The 27,699-nt window shown below is 45.0% G+C and overlaps 1 protein-coding gene across 4 annotated transcripts in view; it reads right to left on the reverse strand.

Moving 5' to 3' along the window:
* Positions 1–1,233: 1,233 nt before the first annotated feature.
* zeb2a (zinc finger E-box binding homeobox 2a) overlaps positions 1,234–27,699 on the reverse strand; it is a 50,066-nt gene continuing 23,600 nt past the window's right edge. For 2 of the 4 annotated variants that reach the window (XM_029711320.1, XM_029711322.1), the window contains 8 exons: positions 15,861–16,139; positions 11,936–12,004; positions 10,612–10,809; positions 10,112–10,326; positions 8,068–8,176; positions 5,676–7,708; positions 5,082–5,259; positions 1,234–3,336 (listed from right to left, as the gene is read on the reverse strand). In XM_029711320.1, coding sequence (XP_029567180.1) covers positions 2,753–3,336; positions 5,082–5,259; positions 5,676–7,708; positions 8,068–8,176; positions 10,112–10,326; positions 10,612–10,809; positions 11,936–12,004; positions 15,861–16,139 — 3,665 coding nt within the window. In that variant the 3' untranslated portion in view covers positions 1,234–2,752. Of the gene's footprint in view, positions 3,337–5,081; positions 5,260–5,291; positions 5,408–5,675; positions 7,709–8,067; positions 8,177–10,111; positions 10,327–10,611; positions 10,810–11,935; positions 12,005–15,860; positions 16,140–27,699 lie in introns of those variants that run through there. The other 2 variants (XM_029711321.1, XM_029711323.1) reach the window with 2 other exon arrangements.

The following is a 27,699-nucleotide window of genomic DNA, read 5'->3' on the forward strand; positions in this document are numbered from 1 at the left end:
GTGGCTGTGGTCACTAGTGGAAACCCTCTCACCTTGCTGGTTGCATGATCAGAGCATTCCGGGATCCTTGGGACGTCCCTACTCCAAACTCTAACCTTAACTCCTACCCTAAGCTTAACCATAACCCTTACCTAACCTTTACCTTTACCATTTTAAATGTCAATTTCAGTGGGGTAGGGATGTCCCAGGGATCCCGGATAGCAAAGACCCTGGTTGCATAGGTCTTCAGCGGCTTGAGCGATAGAGCTTTCTCACACAGTATTTTGACAATTCTCTCAAGGGAGAATTTTGCTAGGCTACTTGTGAGCATATTCTCTGCCAATAACTGATCTTCCATGTTTTAGTTGACTCAGTGATGAAATGTGCATTTCTCTTACCCAACATCTGATCGATCATACAATAGACTATCTTCTTTCTTTCTGTGTGTGTGTGTGTGTGTGTGTGTGTGTGTGTGTGTGTGTGTGTGTGTGTGCACGTGCGCGTGTGTGTGTGTCTAACACGATGAACTCTTCACCTTCTTCTATTTGCATTTCATTACGTGAGTTCAATTAGTAAGGTCATGGATAATGTCATTCTTCTGAGTTCCTGTGCAAACAGTTCATGGCAAGTTTGGCTGTCTGCTGCTGGTGACAATTTTAGCTCAAGCCTAGTTTTTCTTTTCAGACTTTAAAAAGGCAAAAGTAATTTTAAAGTCTATCACACACAGCCTCTAAGAAATCTGGTACATAAAGTAAAATCCCCATCAGAAGGTAAAGATAGCAATAAATTATATTTGAGAGGGAGACTTGAGATAATTTTTCCTAATTTTATAGTAAAGTAAAAGATTGTACTAATGAGTTGATGTTAATTAGGAACTTTCCCTGAGTAGAACATGAAACTGAAGCTTGAAAAATGTCTACAGTACTTTTGAAAATGTTTCCTTTTGAAAGTGTTAGTACATGTTATTTGAATGTTCTATTATATTGGCATGTTCAAATTCAATTATTATTACATTTTAAAGTTTAAAAAAACACAACACAGTAACGCTTCCTACTTTCACATGCTAAGATTGAAAGTTTCCATACGCTGAACTGTGACGTTTCACAATTTCATGTGCTGTCTAGTTAGGACATTGGAAAACAACCAATAATCTAGACAATAATGACCTTAATAAAAAATGAATAAACACGAGACTGCTATACTGCACATACACATGATCACTGTTAGATTGTTAATAAATAGAAGTAGTTCAAGTACAAGAAGAATAACACAGCTTTATTAAAATTTTATTTGGCTACATTTATTCGAGCATGGTCATTTCCAAGAGAAATTAAAAATTCAATAATACTTCAGACATTTCAGGAATTTTTCATTATCAACAGTCCCTCTATCTTCATCTCTTTACCTGGATGAATAAAGTGGATTTTTATTGTCAAAAAATACAGTGTTTTCACAATATTGTATCAAAAGTTCCCCAAATTTTGAATTTCCAGTAGTTGAAAGGAAATAAAACAATGAGAACAAAATTTCAAATTTTAACAATTAATGTTTTTCCAAATACCATAGAATGCTCTCTATTTATAATTTGCTCCAATAGTCAATGACAGAATCCTTTACTAAAATATATCTATTTTTTGAGGAACTATAATACTGTACACTACAGTATGAAATAAATAAAATTAGGAAATATAAAATGAGTCACATAAATAAAATGGTAATTTTAAAATAAAAACGAAATGTAATTTATGCTTGGAAAAAAATCAACAAAAAGTAATACTGACAAAAGGTCATGAAAAAAATACAGAAAATTGCACAAACATAAGTAAACTAACGAACTGCTGTCTCAATCTATGCTAATACTGACATAGGTACTTGGAAAACAAGGTGAAATATTTATTTAATACTGAAGCCAGAGCAAAGATAACACAAATCAACTCTGATTTACACTGTACAAGGATGGCACTTGCAGAAACGCACAGGTGAAAAGGTTTGCATATAAGGCTTTCTGTTGAGAAAATAAAACATACAAAGGCTCTGTCTTACGTACGGAGCCCTCCATATTTCATTATTCTCTCCTTCATTCTGTCACTCCATTCCGGTCCAATTTAAGACTCACAACATATCAAATTCACACAGGTTTAAAGTTTCCTTCACATAAAGAAATTTGTGAGGCCCAAAATTGTGTGGTTAGTTTGCCTGGCAAAAAGGATGGTAGAACCAAGGACATCACAGTAAGTGGTAGACAAAGTACAACACTGACGGACTGCTACCGAGTCTTCAAGCACGGTATAAATATACATAGGCTTTTTTTTCAAAAAATGTTTTTGTAGTGATTAAAGGGGCAGAGTGCAATTTCCTAGTTTGGGGTATTAACACAATGAAACACAAGGGTTAAGAACATTATAGCACCACACAGCTTTTAGGCCTTATTTAATACTGTACATTAAAAACAGCTTCATTTCATTTTTAATTATAATGATAATCATTATTACTTCATTTTTTTTTTGTTGCATAATGTGGATTCTTAAACAATCCCACCCAGCTTGTCGTCACAACTCTGATGTTGGCAGTCACCACATTGCATGAGTCCATCATTATGAGCTTCTGAGAAGCTAGAGGCAAGCGCTCGCGCTTGCTTGACTGAGCCACCGCAGTGCCTATCTGAAAACAAAGCAAGTTTCATGTTTGTTGGAAGAATGGAAAAAGGAAATGAAACAACCCAACATGACAAATATTTGCTGAAAGCTTTTTTTCAAATGACTGCAGTATTGACTTAATCTGCTTCCTCCTGGTCCGACTTGGTGTCTGTTTTCCCTTCTCTTGAACTCTCATCCATTGAATGCTCCGCATCTTTTCCCTCATCATTCCTCGCCGTGTCCATCCTGCTGTCATCCTCTTCCTCGTCCTCTCCTTCCCTGAAAGTTCCCGTCTCTCGCCTGTCTGTCACCTTCTCATACGTCTCGTCCACTTCCCTCTCTCCTCGTCCTCCTCTCATCCCTCCTTCAGTGCCGTCCCTCAGAATGGTGCCACCCCCATCCTCCGGCTGGTCCTCGGGGTCCGAGTAGCCCAGCGGCCCCAGACCCTGCAGGTAGGCCCTCCTCATCAGCAACTCTGTGGGCTCCAGGGGGCCCTTATCCCGGGCCTCCCTTTCAGCCGCCTCCCTTTCCTCTGCCTCCCTCTTGCAGTAGGAGTAGCGGTGGTTCATGTGCTGGGAGTAGGAGCCTGAGTGAGAGAAGCGCTTGCCACACTTGTCGCATTGGTATGGCTTTTCGCCCGAGTGCAGACGCGAGTGCTCGATGAGGTGGTGCTTATGTTTGAAGGCCTTCTTACAGATCATGCACTGGTGTGGCCGCTTGCCTGCAGAGACACAGGAGACAGGGGAGAGAAAGTGTTACTACGGTGTTACTGTGGTCCCCTTCTCTAGAAACACAGAACAGTACAAAAGGAAGATAAACGGTTATTCAGGAGAACAGACATACAGTAGACATGCAATATTAGAGTGACTTTGATCTGACTTTGGCACAGAATGTATTGATCATGTTAAGTGCATCTTGAGTGTAAAAGCATTTATATCATATATCAGGATTTCTTCATTCCCTCCCATCATGGTGAAAATAATTAACACAAGAAAATAATGATAGGAATGAGTAATGTTGTGATTGTACAAATAAATTCAAGTACATTTCTCAAATACATTTCCGAAAACAAAACAAAATAAAGTGTTGAAAGTAACCCTACATTTATGGTTGACCATAAAGATATTTTCAGTTGCTGCTAGATAACACTGGGGGGAGGCAGGTGGAAATAAGAACCCAAACACTCTATGATGGGGTCGTCTGCGACTGCAGCGGGGCCAGTGAGAAACAAGCTAAGCCAGTGAGCTCAGATGTTTAGAACACCAAGCAAGGTGAAACTGAAGCAGCCTGGCATCAGTGACAGAGTGTGTTGTCATGACATCATTGGTCCAGATTAAAATGACTAGGATTAGGCATCCTTCGCGTGATAGTGTGACGGTTATATTTGTAGGAGGAGTAACTTCACACCCCTTCGCTCCCCTTCCCTGCCCCGCCCCGCCCCCGGACCACGCAGCTCTTCGCATTAAAGGTTTACTACAACTCAGTGGCGCTACCGGAAATATATTCCCTTCCATCTGACTTCTATTAGACAAGATGGGCCTCTCTAATGCCAGTTCAATCGGCCCATATAATAGCACCCTTCCAGAGCTCACATCCCACGCACACATGCACAAACACCTCCCATCCTACGAATGCCAATACACATACAGTACACACATGCGAGCAGCCACGCAACGGAATGCACGCACACACACAGGCAATTCCTAGCCACAAATAGCCTTGGAATGTCTGCGACATCTTCCATAGTTGGCATTCTTGAAGTGCCCCCCCTCCTCGCCCTCCCCACCACCCTCACAGTGTGGCAAAAATAGACGAGACAGCGAATTCCTCATGGAGCATTCCCGCACAGAGTGACAGGAGGTGATGCAACCTGATGAAAGAGAGGAGTCCCCAGGAGGAGAGGTCACATCTTTGAAGATCATTTAAAAAAGAGCCAGAAATGCCATACAGGCAAGCCTTCTATATGACCTGGCATTCTGTTAAATACCACCAGGGTCAAAGCAGTCATTCTTGTCCCTGTCACTGAAGGCACTGTGTATGTGCTGTATGAACTTTAAAAACACAGTCCCTCTTGAAGCGGCAAGTTTGTTTCCAAAATGGCCACTGGTCCTGTTACTTCTGGAGAATGTCTGGAGCGATAAATGCAATGACGCTTATGTCTACTTTACTGAACGTTTATGTAACCCCTGTCATATCAAAACATGTCACTATTACCCACCCCTGTCAAAAAGAAAGGAACATGTTAGGTCATGGATCTGAACACATTCAACATAAAAATATGTGAAAGACAAGAGAGAAAATAAGAACTGAGATGGGAGAAAAAGCTATGTGATCAAGAACGAGAAAAGATAATCAAAAAACATAATCAAAAAGATAGCTTTGAAAAGACACAAAACATGGAGGGGGGTGGGCACAAAGGCGAAGAGGAGGGGTGGGGTAAAAAAGAAGTGTCCAAATGTTATATACCTGTGTGCTCATATTTGTGTCTTAGGAGGGAACTGGTCTTCTGGAATGTTTTGTCGCACAAGTCACACGCGTACATACCACTTTCTGTCTTTTTAATCTTCTTCCGGGAGAGGAGCGATTCGTCTGTCAGGTCCTCCAAGCCTGACAGATAGTCCGCAGTGCCGTCCAGTAGCTCCCCCTATGAGATGAGAGAGGCAGATTTTTCAATTATTTGTAAGTAATCCACACCTGTCACCTAAACATAGACACCTTCTGCTCTGAGTTTGATCCCAAGTCTGGACAGGGCTTAGCGGTCGATCCGTGCAACCTGTGTAAGACCCTTCTTACTGCCCAGGAGAGGAGACATAAAAAGGGGAACATATGGGCTTTTTAATTCTGTGTTGTGGATTTTATTAACAAAACAGACAAAACACTATTTTACAGGAAAAAAATTACATTACAAAAATGTAAAATCTAAAACATTTTATTTGTTTTGTGTTGAGTGAAACTATATCCATTATACACTAATTTAAAAGGGCAAAAGGTTTATTGTAAACCTCTTACTAAAAATGTACTTCAGTGAATGGATCTAAAACCACAAAAGGGCTTGCTTACCTGGAAACCTGGTTTCCGTTGGTACTTCCTCGACCTCTGTTGCATTTCAGCAAATGTGGCTGCCCCAGTTGCATAAGTGTAGGCCATGTGGGGCAGGAAGCTCATTGGATCCAGCCCTGGGTATGGCCTCAGGCCTGGGATGCTGGCCTGGGCCTGCATGAAGCTGTGCGGGGGGAACGCTCCATGTGGGGGCAGAGGTGTGTACATGTGACCACCACCGAAGGGGTTGATGCCAAAGATGGGGCTGGCACTCTTTTCCATCTGGTGGCCGCTGTTCCCTCCATTGTCTCTCCCTGAGCCCAGGAACTCCTTTTTGATGTGGGCCAAGTCCATGGGCTCAGTCCCCTGCTCCCGGTTGGATTGGTAGTGGTCACCATTGCGGTCTGAGACATAGCCATTTGGTTTGGACCTCTTTTCTCCCAGTGAGATGCTGTTGCTCATCATGTGTTTTGGAAGAGAAAGGTCCAATGGTGCGTCCCCCCCATGGCCGTCCCCTTCAGAGGCCAGGCTGTTTGGAGTGTACGAGCTGCTCTGGGAGTTTTTAGAAGAAGTGGAGGAGAGATTGAGAGGAGATGACGTACTGCTCCTAAGGTGGTCCAAGGTCTCTAGTGGTTTGTCACCCATCTGCCTGTTGGCTGTAAACTGGTTGGCCTTTAAATGTCTGTGGGAAGTGTCACGGTCACCGTTGGTGTTGCCGCCGTGTAAATCCGCGAGTGCCATAATGCGATCCACGTGTTGCGCCATGGACATCGGTGACCTGGCCAGGCCGTGGTGGTTGCGCTCCTCTGCACTGCTCCGGTCTGGCGGTGGCGACCGCTTCCTGGAGTTGGCATTACCGTTGTTGTGTTGTTGTTGCTGCTGATTCTTCCACTGGGAGAACCACTCCTTGACAAACTCCTGTGGGAGGCCGACTGCGATGGAGATCTTCAGCAGCTCCTCTGAGTTGGGCTCCATGTTCATGGCGAAGTAGGCCTTGAGCACTGACACGTGGTCCTTGAAAGGGTTGACGGGGCTGGTAGCGCCCCTCTCTGACAGAGAGGATTGCAGAGCGGCCTGCTGCTCTGAGGGGAACACCCCCCTGCGGCTGGGAGGCACGCCCTCACTGGGTTGAAGGTGGTTGATCTCCTCATTCTTCTTACAGAGATAGCGCTCGTGCTGGTGCAGTGGGATGGGCCCTGGGAAGGTTTCCTTGCAGAACTGGCAGGAGAAAGGCAGGAATGGAACCTGGTGGCTCTCGTGGTGCGACTTCTCCTCAGGATCCATTGAGTGGTTTAGCCTCTCCTTCTTAATGTCCATGTTGATCTGCCTCTTGGAGTCGTCGATCAGGCTCTTAGCCTCATTCACCTTCTCCAGAGTGTAGTCGATGATGCTTTTGGTGGGGCTGCCGTGGCCCACCACCTGGAAGCCAGCACACGGGGAGGACAAAGCCAGCTTCTGCTCCTCCATCTGGGCCCCCAGCTCCTTCATATAGGCCCTGAGCTTAGAGATCTCCTCCGGGTTCCCATCCATCTTCTGCCTGCACACAGTGTTGTCCACGATCTGGAGGACCTTCTGCACCTCGCTCAGGTTGTTCCCCAGGGAACCGTAGCCCAGCAGGGGCAGGTCCAAGCCCATCCCACTCAGGTGCTGCAGGGGGCTCTGAGAGGAGCTGTGGATCCCCAGGGGGCTGCCTCCTCGGCCGGCTCCGTTCATATAGCCCCCTGGCCCTCCGACCCCATACTGGGAGGCCATCAGTAGCCTGTAGTCGTTGAAGTCCATGGGCTCTGCCTTGATGTCCAGGTGGCTTTGCTGGTCTTGGGGGCCCATGGGGCGGCCGTTCTCCAGCTTGTGGCGGAGCTGGGCCAGGGCAGGGCTTCCCGGAGAGGAGGCGGTGGAGTTAGGGGAGGAGCCAGCCTTGGTGTTACCTCCTCCGTTACGTACTCGTCCGTTGACAGAGATCAGACCGATGCACTTCTTGCTGCTGATGTGGGAGCTGTAGGAGCCGGAGTGGGAGAAGCGCTTCTTGCAGTTGGAACACTCATATGGTTTCTCCCCTGTAAACGGGAAACAACAACATGTATTTCAAGTTACTCCATTTTGAATACTTGAATTTGGCTGGTAGTGAAATAGCTGAAGATTTCTTTCAGTGTGAAAATGAGAATTTCTATTTCTATTCAACTCTCATTTTCTTGAGCTATGGCCTCATCCATATGGCTGAATTAGTCAGTTATGAAACAGGTCTGAAACAGTGAGCTATTATAAAACAGAATGACTCATTTACTGACAGAGGCCAAAAAGGAACATTATCAATTTTAATTTTATGGCATAAGCCCTCTCAGTCATCCAGCTACAGTCACATGAATACATTTAAAAATGGTGGGTTAAAGCCAGCTTGACTCGGCTTAGTACCTACCGCTGTGAATGCGGAGATGCTCCTTCAAATGATGCTTGTATTTGAAGGCTTTTCCACACTCGGTGCATTTGAACTTGCGGTTGCCGGCCCCTTCATTCAGAAGCTGGGGCTGTGGAGGAGATAGAAAAGGGAGTTTTCACATCAGTGCCACCTAAACGTGGTGTGTAAGAGTGGGAGGTCACAAATGAACCAGACACTAGGGAAGATTTCAAGGTAGCTGGTCTTGAGAAGGAATGTAATAAGTTTGTCATAGCTTCAACGGTAGGCTACTTTGCAACACAATAACACTCCCTCACACAAGTTAACTAGCCTATATCTAACAGTTGTTTTGGGGGGGTTACATCCTAAATTGCGTAATCAAAATGATGAAGCACACAAGCAACTCCAATCGATTTCGAGAATACAGTGTGGGTTGAGTTTTTGTGTTCTGTTCAAAGGTAACTGTTTAGTGTAGGTGCATTTCCTGCATTTGAAATTCAAATGAGTGCAGATAACAAACAAAAACAATGTCTAGGGAGATGAAGCCCCCACAAAGAACTTCATGAGAATGATGTGGGAGGTGTACATTGTTACATTTTCAATACCAAAAAAATCCCTTTTCGGTAATGCTTGCTGAGGAGTCTATGTACCGGTATGTGCGAAAGTGTGTGTGTGATTGTGTATGGAGTTAAGACATTCCTAAGGCAGGTGACATTTTAGGTTAGGGCATGTGATTAGGGTTAGCCTACTGAATGTGGCTTGAAGGGGACTACTTTGTGAAAAAGCTATCTGAAAAATTGGGCCAATGAACGATGTGGAACCTGCCATCATAACCAAATGTGTGAACAATTAACCCACGATAAACATGTGCTCCAGGCACACCGAAGATAAGTAAAGTAGCACAATTCACACATTTACACCAATAGCACTCAGTATCGCTCAAATCAAAATCCCTCCACAGTCCGGTGCGCTAAGGTAATCATAATGACCTTCCATAAGATCCTTTATTTAACTATTTTAACTGGAGAGGAAGTACAAAAATAAACAAACACTTAGTCATTTGAGGATTATGATACTCCAGATCACTGGGGAAAAGACCATCTGCTCCTATTTAAGTCAGTCTGGAGGGGGAAAGGGGGAGTCAGGTGAGGGGGTGGAGGCTGTAGAATGGGGGGTGCTGCTTCACTGCTTTTGTCACAGTGGGCTCAGAGCAAATTTGAGGTTTGAATCTGACATGCTTAATTCAGGAAATTTCATTATAATTACAGTATAATTGGAAAATTGAATGATTCCACTGCTTATTTGCATGGTCCGTTATGAGACCGTTGTAGACTCAGTTATAGGACAGAAAAAAGGTCTACACTTGTGGTTTTTGGTCTTAATGTTCACAATGGCTGGTTGTAAATGGTTGTGCTTGTACTGATTCCCTGGTTGTACTTACACAATAGGTACATTTTAGATGCTACACTCAACGAAAGCACCTCTTATCGCTGTTTATTAAACCATAGGAAATTGTCCATTTCTCTAGCACTATCTTTAAGAGTGCTAATTTCTAATCAAATCTGTTCCAGTTCCAGCAACAGCTGATGCAAAAAGTCAGATGGCCTGAGGAAGGCAATATGCTAGCACATCCCACGCATGCCTTACTGTAGGCGGAAGCTTGGGGGAGCACAACAAAATGCAGCTGCGAACAAGCAGTGCGGGGTCTGATTTTTTTTAAAGAACAAGAGCTCAAAAGTAACTTGTTGTAATGTGAGAGGAGTAGAGGACGATAGGAAGAGGAAATTAGAATAATCATTCACTCAAGAGAATAGGATTCTCGATGCAGAAGACAAGTGCATGCAGTATGAGGAAGCCTTGTAATTAACAGCAATCTTAGATGGGGGAAAAAAAGAGTGAAGGGCTTTGAGCTCAAATGATACTGTGTTTCACGCAGAGCACTGACCGACCCACCAAACGACACAACCGAATGTGTGAAGGAGATCAGATGAGGAAAGAAAAGGGGATGAGGAAGAGGAGAAGAAAAAGAGAAAATGATCATCTCCTGTCTGTCTGCCAGTCTTACCTGATCTCTCCCTGGCTTGTGCGTGGCCATATGCCTCTCCAGCTGTGTGCGGTGGGAGAAGGTCTCACTGCACAGGGGGCAGGGCACGCTCTCCTCGTTCTTCTCATGGCGGTACTTGATGTGCTCCTTGAGCGATGTCAGCCGCTTGTAGCCCCGGTCGCAGTAAGGGCAGGTCAACAGTTGGGCGAATGCATCTGGAGTCCCAGGTGGCAGGTCTGTGTAGAAGAAAAAGGGAGGAAGAGGAGGAGGAGGGCTCATAAGGTCAGCTAATAGACACTGATGGGCAGCATGCCAAGGTTGTAAACGGAGGAAGTGTAGCAAGCTACATAATTATCTCCGCTTCACAAAGTCTCAGTCGCCAACAGCTTACACTTAAACACACACTACCCATAAAAGTCACCCAGTAACACTATTGGGGACAAAGTCATAAAAGTGGTAGACAAATAATGCTATAATAGCCCGGGATTTACTGTAGGGCTATTTATTTTCTGGTTTCTTACCGTTTTCGTTTTCGTCTTGCCCAACGGCCTCGGGAGTTCCGAGTCGTGTCACTTCCTCTGGGGCTTCTGGGTAAATTATGGCAGTGTCTCCACGCTGCAGGTACTCAGCGATGCTGGCCGAGTGGCTGTCACTCTCCTCCAGTTTATTACGCTTAGTGAAGTACTCGTCAAGCTCCGACACCCCATCCATACCCTTCACTGTATAAGAGAAGGAGGAGGAGGAGGAGAGGGGCATGTAGAGAAGAAGAGAAATGGAGACAAATAAAAATATTTGTCAGTCTCATTCGTCCATCCCCCAACTTGAGAGATGCTGCAAAGCTACAGTATATCGGCCACACAGGAAACAGACTGGTCTCTAAATGTGATGAACTGAGGGAAGAAAGCACTAAGCCACTACTTAGAGGGGAGTATACATTTAAGTTACCGTTAATGCTGTCATGTAATGGCTTCTACAAAGAAAAATCAGAGACAATTCCATCATTAAGTGATGTTCACAACCCATCTTAAATGGTGGAAAAAAAGCTTTTAAACATTTTAACTTAAATATGTCCTAGTATAACGGGTAATTGGTTTAAGTTGCAATTCGATTTGCTGGGTTTACAGATCTCACTTAGAATTCTCTCTCTACATAATTTAAAGCAGAGATTTGATTATAAGTAAGATAATGTAGGGTTACATCTACTTAACAGTCAGTGTAGGCATAATGGTATATCAGGTATCTAATGCATTCATCAGCTGATTTAACAAATCAGGGCAGTTACTGTAATGTGGCTACCTTTATGTCTTTGGATTATTACTGTTTGCTATTGGCTTGTGAGTTATACGCTGCTGTGTATATTTTTCGTTGAACTGTTAACAATATCCTTAAAACAAAGGACACCAAACTGTCGCCAAGAGGCTTAGACCCTTTGTAGTCACTCTAGGCAAGGTTTTGTTGATAAAACGCTCAATTGCAAAGACCTTGTGACTCACTGCAAGGACAAACTAGCATTTTATTTTCTGCTTGTAAACCAATTTGAAAGTACATGAACCAAACAAATGAGATTTAGGTCAAAACTCAATTTTGCAGCAAGATGTGATTTGCGCTGCACTCTCACTCAACCTAAAACTGCTTTGCTTTCCCTCTTGCTTTGCTGCACATGGAGGGATATTATCTTGCATGGCTGTTGACTGTGTGTGTTTCCTATTAGGTATAAATCATCAGCTGCATGGGGATATTATAATCAAGTCTCTTCCTAGTGTCATGCTGCTGAGGATTTAATGCTGGAATGGGGAGTTATAGTAAACATCGTGTTACAGTTAAGAGGGTGTGAGTGGAACTCACCTGTACCATTTCCTACAGAGTGAAGAGACCCCTCTGGCCCCAAGGATTCATATTCCTCCTTCCTTTCATCTGTGAAGGAAAGGAGAAATGCGTTTAAAATCGGACAATCAACTGTGGCTAACACAGCTCTCAATAAACTCAACACTCGATGCAAAGTCAACTGGAATGCGCATGCTACATGCTACATGCTACATGCTACATGCTACCCTGACAATTCAGTTAACAAGTACCTCTTTCCATTCAGCCCCAGCTCATAATATGAATGTATTTTCCAGATAATGAAGGACAGGCAGGCGAGCGGTGTACACATACTGTGCCTATTGTGTTTGTTTCTCCTGGCCCCAGTCATGTGACTCCTCAACAGGAGTCACAAGTATCATAAGTTTCCCCTTCAAAAGAGGGATATACAACACCCCTGCCTGTGGCAACAGAGGATGGGGAAGAAAACAAGAGCACAGTCTCCTGTTCTCCCCCCTCTCCCCTCTTCATTGCAGCAGGTTACTTTTCAAAACTTCCTTCCTCATGAGCAATGAGTGTCAAACAGGAACCTGATGCTGTGCTTTTTATAACAAAATAGTCTTGCTATGAGTCAAAGGAGTCACAAGGTACTGTACACGATTTATATCATACATTTATAGTCGAATTACACATTTTGTGGCCCACAAGAGTAAAAGGAAGGTTGAAGGTACAATGCATGGAAATCATCTGCTACTTTTCCTTAATTAATTCATAAATAATGTAGATGAAAACTATTTTCTTTCTCATAGTTCCAAGACTATGAATCCATGTAATTAAGAAGCAAGGTCTCACCCTTCTCCCTACCACTTAAGTTTCCCCCTGCACCACACAGATAAAATGGTGGTACTGCACGCTTCAGAAAACAACTGCAAAAATGCTGCCTTTTCTGATGGGGAAAGCATTGTTGCTTCCCTTCGCCTCAACTTTTGGTTCATTGGGAAGAGAATCATTGCCAGACTTTTTAGAATGAGTTTCATTCAGCCAACATGGGGCTTTTTGTGGGTTCCAGGCCCCAGAGTAAGGACAAAGGCATGTGAGTCACGCCCTGTGCCACTGTCGTAGAATTTAGACACTGTACTCAAGTGTCATTCTATTTTCAGTAGGCCCCTCCTTCACTACACTTACAGTACACTTGCACTGAATATGAAATCTCAAATATAAAATGGAGGCTCATTGTGTTTTCAGTAGTCTTTTTTTCCTAGAGAGGCAGAGGCAAGATGGCGGTTAAAGTAAATTAGCATTTCAGTTCTGTTTGTGGTAATTCTGTTTCGACCCTGCGCATTCTCGATGTGACTCAAACCTCCACAGTTCAAGACTGCTTCTTCTTTTCAGTACCGTGAAGTGACACCCGAGTCTTTTACATCTGTTGCCTGAGTGAAATTGATATGAAAAATATGTGAGTTGTCTATCTTTCGTCAGTTTACCTATAAATGTAAAATACCAGCTCAATGAAAATCATCCACCAGTTTAGCATTAGCTATAACAGACTGTAGCAGATGTGCTAATCTGGCATTGATTTCTTTTACAGCTTTCTCATGATGGCCATGATAATGATAACATCTATGCTCTCCGCATCAAGGCTCTTTTCATTTACATTTAGTTTTGGACCGCGTTCAAAATCAAAAACTTCTTCCTAGTACTTTCTATTTCCCAGTTCAGCGGGGCAGCGCGCCACCAAGTCATTACCAGAGACGGATAGCCGACGCTGGTCCGTTTTTTAAAACTGGGCGTCTTACATGAGTTCACTCTGCACTCTGTATCTGTCAGGTGGCACTAGAATGGTGGGCCTATTATGCATGTAAATTGCCATCATAAAGCTCCAAATTTAATTTAGGCCTGTTAATGAGTCCTGCAAAAGCCTGGCTCCCTCTTAACGATCCCGTTTGGCTCCTAATTAAAAGTATTTGTCTTTGAGGTCCTGGCGACACCGGTTGTCCTGTCACTGATGCAGATGAGTTGGAGGAGGAGGAGTGGATGGAGAAATATAAAGAGAGAGGGGAGGAAGAGATAGGGAGAGAGGGAGGAAAAGAGAGAGGGGGGAAGAGATAGGGAGAGAGGGAGGAAAAGAGAGAGGGGGGAAGAGATAGGGAGAGAGGGAAGAAAAGAGAGAGGGGGGTAGAGATAGGGAGAGAGGGAGGAAAAGAGAGAGGGGGGAAGAGATAGGGAGAGAGGGAGGAAAAGAGAGAGGGGGGAAGAGATAGGGAGAGAGGGAGGAAAAGAGAGAGGGGGGAAGAGATAGGGAGAGAGGGAGGAAAAGAGAGAGGGGGGGTAGAGATAGGGAGAGAGGGAGGAAAAGAGAGAGGGGGGAAGAGATAGGGAGAGAGGGAGGAAAAGAGAGAGGGGGGTAGAGATAGGGAGAGAGGGAGGAAAAGAGAGAGGGGGGAAGAGATAGGGAGAGAGGGAAGAAAAGAGAGAGGGGGGTAGAGATAGGGAGAGAGGGAGGAAAAGAGAGAGGGGGGAAGAGATAGGGAGAGAGGGAGGAAAAGAGAGAGGGGGGAAGAGATAGGGAGAGAGGGAAGAAAAGAGAGAGGGGGGAAGAGATAGGGAGAGAGGGAGGAAAAGAGAGAGGGGGGAAAGAGATAGGGAGAGAGGGAGGAAAAGAGAGAGGGGGGAAGAGATAGGGAGAGAGGGAGGAAAAGAGAGAGGGGGGAAGAGATAGGGAGAGAGGGAGGAAAAGAGAGAGGGGGGAAGAGATAGGGAGAGAGGGAGGAAAAGAGAGAGGGGGGAAGAGATAGGGAGAGAGGGAGGAAAAGAGAGAGGGGGGAAGAGATAGGGAGAGAGGGAAGAAAAGAGAGAGGGGGGGTTGACAGGTTTCGCATGCGCTACTTGCTCATTGTTGATAGCTCTGCCTGTACAATATAGCAATATGGGGGAGTTAGAGGCTGCGTTGGTCACGGCCCACTAAACTGAGTCTAATTATAAAGGATTTTATATCAGGTTGTTTTCCTAAATATATAAAGGGTTAAAATTATGGGTCAACGAGAATGAAAGGTGGAGCTTCATATGTTAAACTGAAATATTGTGACATATTCTGCTCTGCCGAGACCTTGAGTACATTGACCTTTTCGGAGTTGACTTTATTCCTATGAAAGTATGTGAAAACAATGAGGAGGCAGATGACATGCTTTTACAGAGCCAAGAGAAAGAGAGAAGGAGAGAAAAGAGGGGAGGGAGAACATTGAGAGGACAGACGTGCTACAGGGTGTGAACAGTCATACAGCGATGAGTATGTGTGAGAGGGAGGGTGAGTTGGACACACCTCAGGGAGGGAGGGAGGGAGGTGGTTTTGCCGACGTGAGCCTGTGAAGCAGCTAAAGTGCTGACTGTGCTTCAGCAGCAACACGTCCCACTAGAGTAGAGCACCATGTCATACTCTACAATCTCCTGTCAACCTCACAGGGCCCCGGAAAATAGGACAATAGACAGAGTATCGAACAAAGCCACTTCCCAGGCTCAAGCTATTTTAGCATAAACTGAAAAAGGTGAATAGGTACTGTATTATTATAAGATGTGTAATTGAATAACATCAGCGATATTATTTCAGTGTCTGTCGTTCTGGAGGTGTTGTTCTGATGTTGTCGTTCTGATGTTGTTGTTCTGATGTTGTTGTGCTGATGTTGTTGTGCTGATGTTGTTGTTCTGATGTTGTTGTGCTGATGTTGTTGTTCTGATGTTGTTGTTCTGATGTTGTTGTGCTGATGTTGTTCTGATGTTGTTGTTCTGATGTTGTTGTGCTGATGTTGTTGTTCTGATGTTGTTGTGCTGATGTTGTGCTGATGTTGTTGTTCTGATGTTGTTGTTCTGATGTTGTGGTTCTGATGTTGTTGTGCTGTGTAATTGATTTACAACAGGTGTGTTGCCTATTCACTGATTTACGTTCTAACGGTATCTTGAGCAGATCACTCACCAGTCCCGTTGAGGTGTCCGTGCGGGTTGTCTGCCAGACGCCAGGCGGCGTGGTTGTGGCTCTGCCACCCGTCCCTGCCCTCTGACCCCTCCTCTGCTCCAGCCCTGTAGGACAGCAGGGCGTGGCCCACCCTGGGTGATGCCTCCAGGTTGGGCACGCCGGCCCCAATGGGGCTGTTACCCTCCTCCCCATTGGTTAGACCATTCTCCTCTGAGACCAGAGTCCTGTCATCCTCGTCTGTCTCGGAGCCCGTCTCCACCACATTCTCATAGTTCAGCACTGCAAAACAACAACCAAAGAGACGCTGTTAGGTTTCTAAAACAACATCCAACTAACTTGGCTCTAGAGGTAAAGACTAAAGTAGTGGAGGCAAAAGCTGAAAGTCACATTCCTGCGTTGAATAGTTTGGGGAGCTTTTTATACATCCCAGACACTCTAGGGACCAAGTGGAAATGGACAGCTTGTAAATATTACATCCCTGAACTTTGATAAATGTGGTTGATTTGATTCGGGCTGAACTCAAGGGCCTTCACGCCAACCTATAAATATGTCCACTTCGGTGTTGAAGAAAAATACTCAGAAAAAGGTGCATGAGAAAGGCAGGCATAGACCCAAAAGAGAAAAAGGGAGGGGGGGGAATAACACAAAAAAATGTAAAAGCCATGACATCATGGGAACTAGGCGCAGGAAAGGGGGCCCTCGGGGGTGGAAAATAGAACACAATTTTCAGGTTCATTTTGAGTTCTGTGTATGCCTAATAAAGCAATATTTCGCCAAGCTCTCATGCGCGTTATCTCTGGAGGCCGTTGCCAACTCCAGAAAGCGAGAGGGACGTGGCTAAAAACGATGCGTTTTGAAGTCAATTGCTTGTTTGGGGATATTATTTGGTTCCCCTCGACAGTTTTTCAAACCCATAAACCTTTACATCCTAACGGCATACCATTCCCTCACTCGTCTCTTTTTTCACTCTTCCCCTTTGGGTACATCGAGATTAGGCTTTGCATATCTGTTCATAATATGATCTTTGTCTGACTGTATGGTTCGGCACTTGCCTCCCGGACAACTGCGCAACAGGTGCAAATTAAAAAGGGGAGCCACGGTGGGGTGGGCTGAAATCTGCTGACCTGGGCTGAATACCAAGAGCAGCAGAGGGGGGTGGAGGGCGTGGGACAAAACCCTCTTTAATAAAAGGTGTGACCACAAGGATTTAGGGGGAGTTCAGACAGGGTAATGCCCTCTCTGATCAAAAAAAAAAGAAAGAAAGAAAGAGAGAGAGAGAGACAGAGAGAAAGAAAAGGCTGAAAAGTGAGACGTGAAAACACGTTGTGTGGTCTAGGTATATGTTGGATATAATATGATTTCATTCAACATCTTAACCTCACGCTCACTCTTACACACCCTCCCCTCTTTAGTCCCGCCAGACCAGCAACAATAGTGGTTTTGCCTTTTCGCTGAATGAAATATCTGACCCTTTTTAACTCTGAGCTAAGAGCAGTTTGGAACAGACCAGTGAAAAGACCAGCTAGCATCCTGTCCAGTTTATAGAAATTGTGTTTTCTCTATCAAGACTTGCGTGTGTTATTATGCCACAGAAAATATGTAGGCACATTTACTTTAGGAAATTATATTATTCAACTAATTTCTTCCAGGAAAAAGAGAGAAAGATACATGCCTCACAGTTATAGAATCACTCACCAACTGACAAAGATACATGTTTTGGTGGAAAAACACGAAGACAACTGTTTGTTTGTTACTTTACTTATGTTGCTCAGATACTTGGCCAGTGTGTGGCTGTTTTGTATCTGTGTTGCGGTAGGCAGACGGAGAAAAGCCAGTGACCTCCCAAACAAAAGCAATTCATGAGACTGTTTGCCTCCCAGGTCACATGGGTCTAGTAGTGTGGCAGATGTCACAGAAGGCTGGACTAAAGCTACAGGCTGGGATCTTAGTTGCTCTGTGTCTCCAAATCAATAATTCTGGTTGGAAATGACTTCAGACACACCACCTGTATGTACAATCTGTCATTAATCTAGATAGCAGTTATCAATCTGTTTTTCAGTAGGTTTAGTCAGGATAAAGCGAGATATAACAACTCAGAGCCCAGAGAGTGAGTGCGCTTTGTCTCCAGTGACATCTTTGATGGAGCGCCACCCTTCGCTCTGTCTTGCCGCACCTCTATTGTGTGTGGAAGCGCCGCCGTTCCGACCTGCTGATCTCATGGAGTTCCATTGTCTCGGCCCGTCACCTCTCCACCGATCGATCCTTTGTGCTCATTCAAGGAGCCCGAGACAAAGCAGCGACAACGCTTGCTATTCTCCTCTGAACGCTCTCTCCCTCTCCCGCTCTCTCTCTCTCTCTCTCTCTCTCTCCCTCTGCTGCTCTCTCTCACTGCTCAACTAAGGTCGTTCCACAAAGACATTAATCTTGACCCTCCCTAGCTGGTTTGGTCATCTCCCTCTGGTATATTTTACTCCAGGCAGATTCTCAGTAAGAAGAATGGCCTTTTTTTATGTCACTAATGCCTCCAGCTGTTTCAGTGAAGGACTTAATGCCCCCAACTCTAGCCACAAGTTCCAGGCAGGTGGCTTTAAAAAGGTAGGCTATATCGATCACAGTATTTGTCTACAATGGTGCAGGTAGTGCAGGGTAGGAGTACACTTCCTTACTGAGAATCCCTTCTGAGTCTCTCTGAGAAGGAGGATGTAGAATGGTTGGTTTGTTGGTCGATTATCCCCATCCGACGCCCAACCCCAACCTTTCCACTGTATCTACTTTATATTCAAGAAAATCAATAGTTGAGGTCAGGAGGTGGAGCTTGCAGTGCAGAGCACCGTTCATATCAATTCTTATAGAATAATACTCTGTCTACATTATATATTACAGTTAACCCCATCATCATTTGAATATAGAACAAATCTACTAAATCCTATGAAACAGACATTCCAGTAACGCAACCATTAACTAGAACAGCAACCAACCAAAAAAGATCGAACGAGCGTGTCCCTTGATGCAACTAACAGGTGCATACCATACCTGCCACATATCATATGGATTCCGTAAAACAACGGAACCCACTCCACATCATCGCCTATCCCACAGTGCATCCCCAGGCTCTGCAGAGATCACACCTGCCCTCTCCTCGCATGAGGGAGGCTTCCTTCCACGTCGTCCATTTTAAACCGCCCCACAGTGGAACAGATTAATCAGACAGAGCCATTGCCTGCACGTATGCCATGAGGGGCTAGTATCCACACCCACACAGTCTCTTTCTCTCTCTCTCTCTCTTTCTTTCTCTGTGCGGCTCAATGAAAAAGCCAGTTCCATATTCAAACACACACACATTGGTGTTTGATATGATAATCAAAAAACGACACAGGTTTCAGGTCTACTGCTTGCTCCAGGTGATCCTCTGCTGCGTCCTGTCTCTCTTGTCCGCCGCTACGACTGCCTGGGTAATGAGAGATGAGATGGAAGCTACCGGAGAAAAACCTCTCTCTCTGTTCTACCTCTCTCTCTTTTCTCTCTCTCTCTCTCGCTGCCTGTGAGTGGTGCAGATCACCTGAGCGAACAACTGGAGGGGGAGGGGGAGGTGAGTGAGTAGGTAAGGAAGCACTGCCTGAATGCTGTGGAAATGAGGTCGCTGCCTAGCGGGTACAGACTGGAAGTGGTCCAACATCCATCTAATGATATGCATACACAGACAGGTAGGGGGATTTACACAGGGAGGTGGGGAATAAAGGTGTACTAATGCATTATTACCTAAACATTTTAGAAAGAAATAGCCTACAGCATGAATTATTTGCCATAATAGTACAAATACTCTGAGGGACATGAAACGAATCAACCAAAGAGTGTGTGTCAATATTTGTGTTGTTGTGTGGGCCTATATAACTGAATGTTTGTGTGTGTGTGTGTGTATGTGCCTGTGCGTGTGTGCATGTGTGTGTGTGTGTGTATTCATGCACGTCTGGGGAGTGCCAGCCAGGAGAGAAGGGGTGGTTCCAGTAGCCTGCCTCTAATTGAATTAAACTCCCATTTATCTACGGGGTCCTGAGCAACAGGCTGGAAAAAAGGAGAGAGAAAAAAAGAGAGAAGGTGCAAGAGAAAGATCTCAGAGTTTTACTCAAGCGCCCAGACGCCCCCCCCCCTCCTTTCCACCCTCTCTCCCTCCCTCCTTTCCACCCTCTCTCCCTCCCTCCCGTTACGGAGCCACCATCTGTGCCCTGCCTGCGCACATGTTACTCCTCTCGACAAATGTTCAAGACCCCCACCGGCCCCACACACTTACACACACACTTTTACACATACATGGCGTACAAACAAAAAGCCAACTAGGATCCCTTTGGATAGCCAACACACAAGACTGGAGGAAGTTAAAGATAGAAAAACCCTCAAAATGGTTCCTTCACATGGTGGCTGAAGACAAGTCAAAGCCTTCAGAAACAAAGGCCAAAACAGACAGAAGTGTGATGTCCTCACACTGCAAGGATTACAAGTGAAATACAAAGGACTGACGTTAACCTGATGCTCAACCCATATGATAAAGGACCTTTAGAACAGGTGAAAGAAGAGGCCCTGAGAGGAAAAAGGGGGGTGATAGAGATTGATAATTCTGTAGAGTCATAAACTTGCTAGATTTTTTTTTATTTTTGGAGTTAATACGGGTCAATTAATATGCAAATCTAGGAGCAGATGCTCGGTAGCTAGCCGCCTCCTGTGTGATTCTGGCTTGTCCATCACTAGCGGTTAGCAATTTTACAAAACAACACACCACAACACACCACAGAGGCTGTTCACAGAACTAACAACGCTACGGGTTACGAACCTGAACTGAAACTAGTGCCCTTCTGCCATATAAAGACAGCCACACTGATCATACTCTTTATTCCATTGGCTTTTTGAGCCATTCCTCTCAATGTGGCTATGTTCTGTGATATAATAAACTGCCAAAATAACTGCGCAGATCAATTTAGGCTTTTCATTTTCTCTGTGATGTTGACCTGAATTCACTTAACAAAATGGATTTTGCTCTTGGCTGCAGGTTAGCCATCGATTTTACACTAATTCAATTTTTTGTACGACGACGAGGTGCTCCATATTTTGCATTGATTTCAGCGGAAAATCAAACCCAATAGGATAAATGATCCTTGATTTGAGTACATCCGTATATTAAAGTGAACCTGGACTCTATCTATCTAGATTGTGCCTTGCTACTTGTTCTTGTACCGAGGCCAATTGTGATTTTCACCTTTGTAGACTGTGTGGTGCAGATGGCCACAGAAGGGGCCATTAGGACATTAGGAGGGTTTTAAACCACGTTCCACAATCAGGAAGACAGGTTGCTCATCAAATATTCAGGCAAGAGGAAGGAGGAGTGGTATTTCTGCCTAATATGAGTGCCCTGCTGTCAGGGTAGCAAGTCAAGACAAAATAACACACTTAATAATCATAGCTCCACTCTGCTATGCATTTAGCTAGTCTTGTTTGTGCAAAGTATAAATCTCACAGAGTCTCGTAAATATTGAGGAGCTGTTTAATTTAGCATAACCTATTTGGAATGTTGGCGCCGGGGTTAAATCCTAAAAGCAATATTTTTCTACAAACCCTGGAAATGACAGAGTAGAGATGGCTTCTCTCTCATGTTCTTTCGTTAGACTGTATCCTATTTATTCCCCTTATGAGTTGCCTATGAAGCCTAATTGTTCCCTCACACACTGTCCCAACCTCTCCCTTTACACACACACGCACGCACGCACGCACGCACGCACACACACACACACACACACACACACACACACACACACACACACACAGGAAGCTGGTGACAGCAACAATGCGTGTCTAACTATGTGTTGCAGGTTGTGGTGACGGTCTGTGCCAGGTTCCTTCTGCTGCCTGTTCCAGCCCTTCCAGCCCTTCCAGCCCTCCACCACCTGCCTCAGTATCCTGTCGCTCCATGGATTATCCAAGGCTCTTTTAACTGAGCAACTGTCCTCTCTACTGCTGGGCCTCTGTACAGCCTGCAGTTCTTCCCTGCCATCATCAATTACAATAACTGCTTTGGGGAGCTTTGTTGATCACACTCACGGTGTGTGTGTGTGTGTGTGTGTGTGTGTGTGTGTGTGTGTGTGTGTGCGTGCGTGCGCGCGTGCGTGTGCATGCATGCGTGTGTGTGTGTGCGTGTGTGCATGCGTGAGTATGGATGAGACAAGCGAAAAATAAATCACCTGGGCTAAATGTATGCAAATTTGGATGAATACATGCAATCAGTGTGAAATTAATTTAGCTGAAGCTGATTAGGAGCATTAATAAATCTATCCGCGGTGCTGCTTCCATCTGATATGGCCTTACACTTCCTGTAAGATTAATTAGGACGCTACAATAACATACGGTACTGCTGGTACAGATTACTGTAAGCCCTCTTCTCTTTTATGAAAAGCTAAGCAAAACCTAAATTGCAATTAAGTATTGCACCCGAGTCCGTTTGTAGCTAGCTGTTTTCTGTCTCCGTAATATAAGAGAGTGATGAGAGAGGGAGAGACAGAGGGGGAGAGAGCGAGAGAGAGAGAGAGAGAGAGAGAGAGAGAGAGAGAGAGAGAGAGAGAGAGAGAGAGAGAGAGAGAGATGTAGCGGTGGGCATGAGGGGCATCTGTGGTCTGGTCTGTGGTAACTGCAGTAATACCCTGCCAGTCACCAGCTGGCAGTGTAGGCGGGAGGCTTTCAATGGGGTCAGTTTGTGTGTGTGTGTGTGTGTGTGTGTGTGTGTGTGTGTGTGTGTGTGTGTGTGTGTGTGTGTGTGTGTGTGTGTGTGTGTGTGTGTGTGTGTGTGTGTGTGTGTGTGTGCGTGCTTGTGTGCGTGTGTGTGTGTGTGTGTGTGTGTGTGTGTGTGTGTGTGTGTGTGTGTGTGTGTGTGTGTGTGTGTTAGTTGTTATTGGAGGTCCCACTGATAGCAACTGCCCACTGATGAGCAACAGCAACTCAATCCCAGCACCGTTTAGCCCCTGCATCTCAGCACCTCTTTCACATGTTAATGAGATTGTAAACCACATCTGCTCTCCCTCTCCCAGCCACCCACACATATACCATGCCAGGATCCCTGTCACCTGAATAGCATCCCCACCAGGTACCAAACAAGAGAGCAGGCTTCCCTTCTGTTACCCCCAAATGCTTGTGACCTATGAACTCTCTGAGAGGCTACATCCACTAGGCCCCACACTGTTATGCTATCTATCAGTCAACCTGACCAGGATATCTGTTGTAAAAGAGATACAACAATTTAGGACATTCGTTTGTCTTTTAGTCAGGGGCTGACTGACTGTGTGAGTTCTTAGGATACCTGGAAAGGTGATAAATAGAGCAAGTGGATAATTAGGAAGCGGCTTTCGCCACTTAAACAGGGCTCTGGCTCGCACGCTGCTAAGCTATGGAATCCCCTTGTACCGTGAACACACACACTGCCTGCACAAGCCATAAACAGTGCTTCAGGATGGACGATTATGAGCTGAGCTCCAGTAAATATTTGAAACACCATTGTTCCTGCCACTTCCTCTGAGAGACCATGAAGACTTGCTTTTTCCACTTGGGTTCCTCCAGGGAGCGAGCCGCAGATCAAATGACCATCCCAGGCGGAAGTCGTATCAATTCCGCCGACCCCATTGCCGCTCTCTCAGGCATCATCATGAGCATGGCTACAGAATGGAGGAGGGGGAGTGGGGTTCTCAGGACCGGAAAGACATGCATTAACTTTGGCCCCTTCTGTCCTAACGTGATAGGAACCCCCATTGCAAAAAGTAGTTTGGTGAGCACTAGGGATCACAGAACACTCCGGAATAAACTACAGCATTAACAACGTTGCAGGGTACGTTTATCATTTGTCGACTACATTTCTTATGAAAGTCAAACAACAACAAAAAAAGATGACGGGCTCTGCTAGAAACCTAACCTTGTGGAGATGTCTTGGCACGCTTAACCTGATCATTTCTCAACTATGCAGACGGAGAATCTAAGAATGGAGAAAATCTCTGTAGAGGAGCAGGCTTCAGGAGAGAGCAGAGGAGAGCAGAGCAGTAGCGATGCCGTTGGTTTCCATCGCCAACCAACCTGTTGGCAGGCTGATCTATTATTATGGCAGCCATACCCAGTCTTTCCCCAATGCGGTCCACCATTTTGAAAACAAAAAGAAGAGTCGCTCTGTAATTCATCCCGACGGGGCTGAAACGGCAGGACGATGGAGCAGTCCAGACCAGACGCTGACCGCAGCCAATGAGTTCTGTTTTCTTAAAAATTCAACAGCCTGTGAACAGTCCTTCTGGGGGGAGGGTGGAGTGTGTGTGTGTGGGGTTTGGGGTGCTGCTCTCCACTTCAAACATGCCAAGAAAAATGTCTCAGAGCTCCCTATTAAAAGCAAGACCATGGGCGTGCTTTATCTTGTAGGTGGCTCCTTATTTCTGAGGAGAGCCCCTTTGAGTAACAGTATACCTCACCAGGGTTTAGAGAAATTGGCCGGCGCTGGTGGTCCTCTGCTATTACAGTCTGGCAGGCAACAAATTAGCCCCTCGCAGGAATAGGTGTGTGAAAACATCATAGCTTAGAAGAGAGAGAAAGAGAAGTGTATTTTGCCCCACTCTTTTGTCCTTTTCTGTTATGCTCTCTTCCTTGTTCCGCCTAGTTTCCCCCTGTCCTGTTTTTGTGTACCTCTCTCTCTGTGTGTGTGTGTGTGTGTGTGTGTGTGTGTGTGTGTGTGTGTGTGTGTGTGTGTGTGTGTGTGTGTGTGTGTGTGTGTGTGTGTGTGTGTGTGTGTGTGTGTGTTCTTATCAGCCCTGCTGCCTGTGTGCAAGGTGTGACAGTGAAAAAGTTAGTTCCTCCTTGAACGTGTCACTGGGCAAGTGCCATGTAGCATGAAACACTTCTCAGGGGAACTTAATCAGGTTTTGGCACCTTGAGCTGGGCTGGCTGTTCAAGAGGGAGCGTTAACTGTAGTGCCCCCTCGCCCATTTTCTCCTTACCACCCCAACCACCAACTTACACAAGGCCCTCTCATAATACATAATACATTGAGGAGTAAAAAAACTACAACAAAACAACTGTATTCAGAGTCTCGAACAGGGCTTTCCAACCCTGTTCTTGGAGAGCTACTGTCCTGTAGGTTTTCATTCCAACCTCATCTAGCACACCTGATTCTAATAATTAGCTGGTTGATAAGCTGGAACAGGTTAGTTATAACTGGGGTTGGAGCGAAAACCAACAGGAGGGTAGCTCTCAGGAACAGGGTTGGAGAGCCATTGTCTAGAATAAGTTATTAGATATTACAGCAATATTCTCTGTTACTGTGCAATGTGTTCTTAATGTGTTACGATGCCAATTATGTTACGAATGTCATTTTAACGACCTAAAAACCAAGCCATATTCAATAAAGCCATGTGTTTGAAAGTTCATATCAGTTCTGTATTCATAGGCTGTGTGACAGTTACAAAACCCAGCCCTCTCACCTCAAGAGGCCGGTAACATTTCTACAACGGTGAGTCGCTGATTACATAAAACCCTGCTGTGTCTCCCTGATAAGACTCTCGGAGATAGATACCAAACGGACTCGTGAGTGTGTGTGTGTGTGTGTATGAGTGTGTGTGTATGAGTGTGTGTGTATGTGTGTGTGTGTGTGTGTGTGTATGAGTGTGTGTGTATGAGTGTGTGTGTGTGTATGAGTGTGTGTGTGTATGAGTGTGTGTGTATGAGTGTGTGTGTATGAGTGTGTGTGTATGAGTGCGTGTGTGTATGAGTGTGTGTGTGTATGAGTGTGTGTGTATGAGTGTGTGTGTATGAGTGTGTGTGTATGAGTGTGTGTATGAGTGTTTGTGTATGAGTGTGTGTGCATGAGTGTGTGTATGGTGTGTGTATGAGTGTGTGTGTATGAGTGTGTGTGTATGAGTGTGTGTGTATGAGTGTGTGTGTATGAGTGTGTGTGTATGAGTGTGTGTGTATGAGTGTCACTGTAAAGGAGCCAAGGGGAAGGTCAGAGGTGTGAAATGCTCTTTTCTCTCTTTGTCTATTTGTTGCGAAACACAATTAGTCAGGCCTTCAGCTATTTTTTAAGCGCACAAGGGATGTTACAGCTGTTCTAGGAACTCAAGTGTGGGTGTGTGGGTGAAAACAAGAGATAGAACAAGTAATATAGACATAAGGAATTGAGCACACCACACCACAGAGAAGGTAAAAAAGTCCCTTTTGAACTTCTGAACATGCTCCACATACATTTGAAGTACATCAAAATCCATCTATCTGTGTTAACCATTCAATTAATCATCAACTACTGGAAAGGGAGGTTGGAAAGAACTACAGTAACCTCACAACACTGAAATCTAGGTTGCCTAAGAGAAGACTAACTTAACTCAAGTTGAACTGAATAATGTATGCACATGTACACTTTTGGCAATGATGAGGCAGTTTCAGGCTTTACAGGCAGCCCACCTCTCTGGAGAGATGGGAGGAGGCCTACTTCCAAAATGGCTGAATTATGCATCTTCCCAGGTGGAACTAGACTCGGTCCTTGTTTCACTCCTTTTTACAAAAGGAAGCAAAGATTCTCATTTCAAATCCCTCCGATGAAACTACCCTCCTTCCCCTTCCAAAACGTAATATTACAAATACAAAACGTAATGTTACCCTCAGAATGGCTGCAACAGACTTAGTGGACGGTTTCCTACCTCAACCCATTTCCCACCTCTTTGTCTCCCTGGCACTCTGGCCTGGTTGGCTCCAAGCGGTCTCTCTTTACTGGCCCCTGTAGAATCATAATCATCAGCCGGGCCTAAAAAATGTGAAACCTGATCTTGTTTGTAGATGATCTTATTTGTGAACCTTGGCTGATAGACATCTCCCTCAGGTGAGCAGATTTTCATTCAGCACCATTTAGTGGGTTAGCGCAGAGCTCTTTGGCAGGACGTCAAGGGTATATATGGAAGGATTTGAGCATGAGTTCTGCTTATGGACCCTAGAGAAAAATATTAGGTTTTTCTTTTAGTACTTTTCACCTTTCAGTATGGTGGGAGTGGAACAAAAGAGAGAAGAGGAGGAGTGGTGGGATGGAGAGGGGGAGTTTTACATCACCCTTTTTGTTCTCGAAGCAACAAAATTACCATTTCTGTTCTAGGTCTTCAAAAGGCTGTTTGAGACGTAAAATTACTCAGCTACTTGAGACCTTTCTGACACGCAGAAAACAAAAATCACTCTTGCACAGTGCCATAAAAGGAATAATCTGTTTAGTAATAAAGGGAAGGAGGACAATAAGAGGCAGTGTGAAGACAGTGTGTGTATCTCAAATGGCACCCTTTTCCCTATATAGTGCACTACTTTTGACCAGGGCCCATAGTGCTCTGGTCAAAGGAGTGCACTATATAGACAACAGGGTGCCATTTGGGATGCAGACAGTACAAGGGATTTGAGGTGGGGGTGGTAGCAGATTACTTGTATGACAGAATTTGCAATTATCCCAGGATGAATCATGACAAAGATAATACATGCACCCTGTCTCATGAATATTCTAGATTGGCCACTCCCTGATCCTAACGAGGGACCAGGCCTTTAATTACCACTGATGGCTTCAACTTCATCATCACACACGGGTACGGGTGCATACACACACACAGTCGTGCACACACACACACAAGACGCTCAAACACACTGTCACACACACATAGGGACATGCGCGCGCACGCACACACACACACACACACACACACACACACACACAAACACACACACACACACAGTGTATTGCTTCACATCAACAGTATAGTTCCTCTCCCTGTCGACCAGACAAGCACCACATTTGGCAGTGTTGTTG

Source organism: Salmo trutta, chromosome 24 (genome assembly GCF_901001165.1).
Source record: "Salmo trutta chromosome 24, fSalTru1.1, whole genome shotgun sequence".
NCBI classification, from domain to species: domain Eukaryota; kingdom Metazoa; phylum Chordata; class Actinopteri; order Salmoniformes; family Salmonidae; genus Salmo; species Salmo trutta.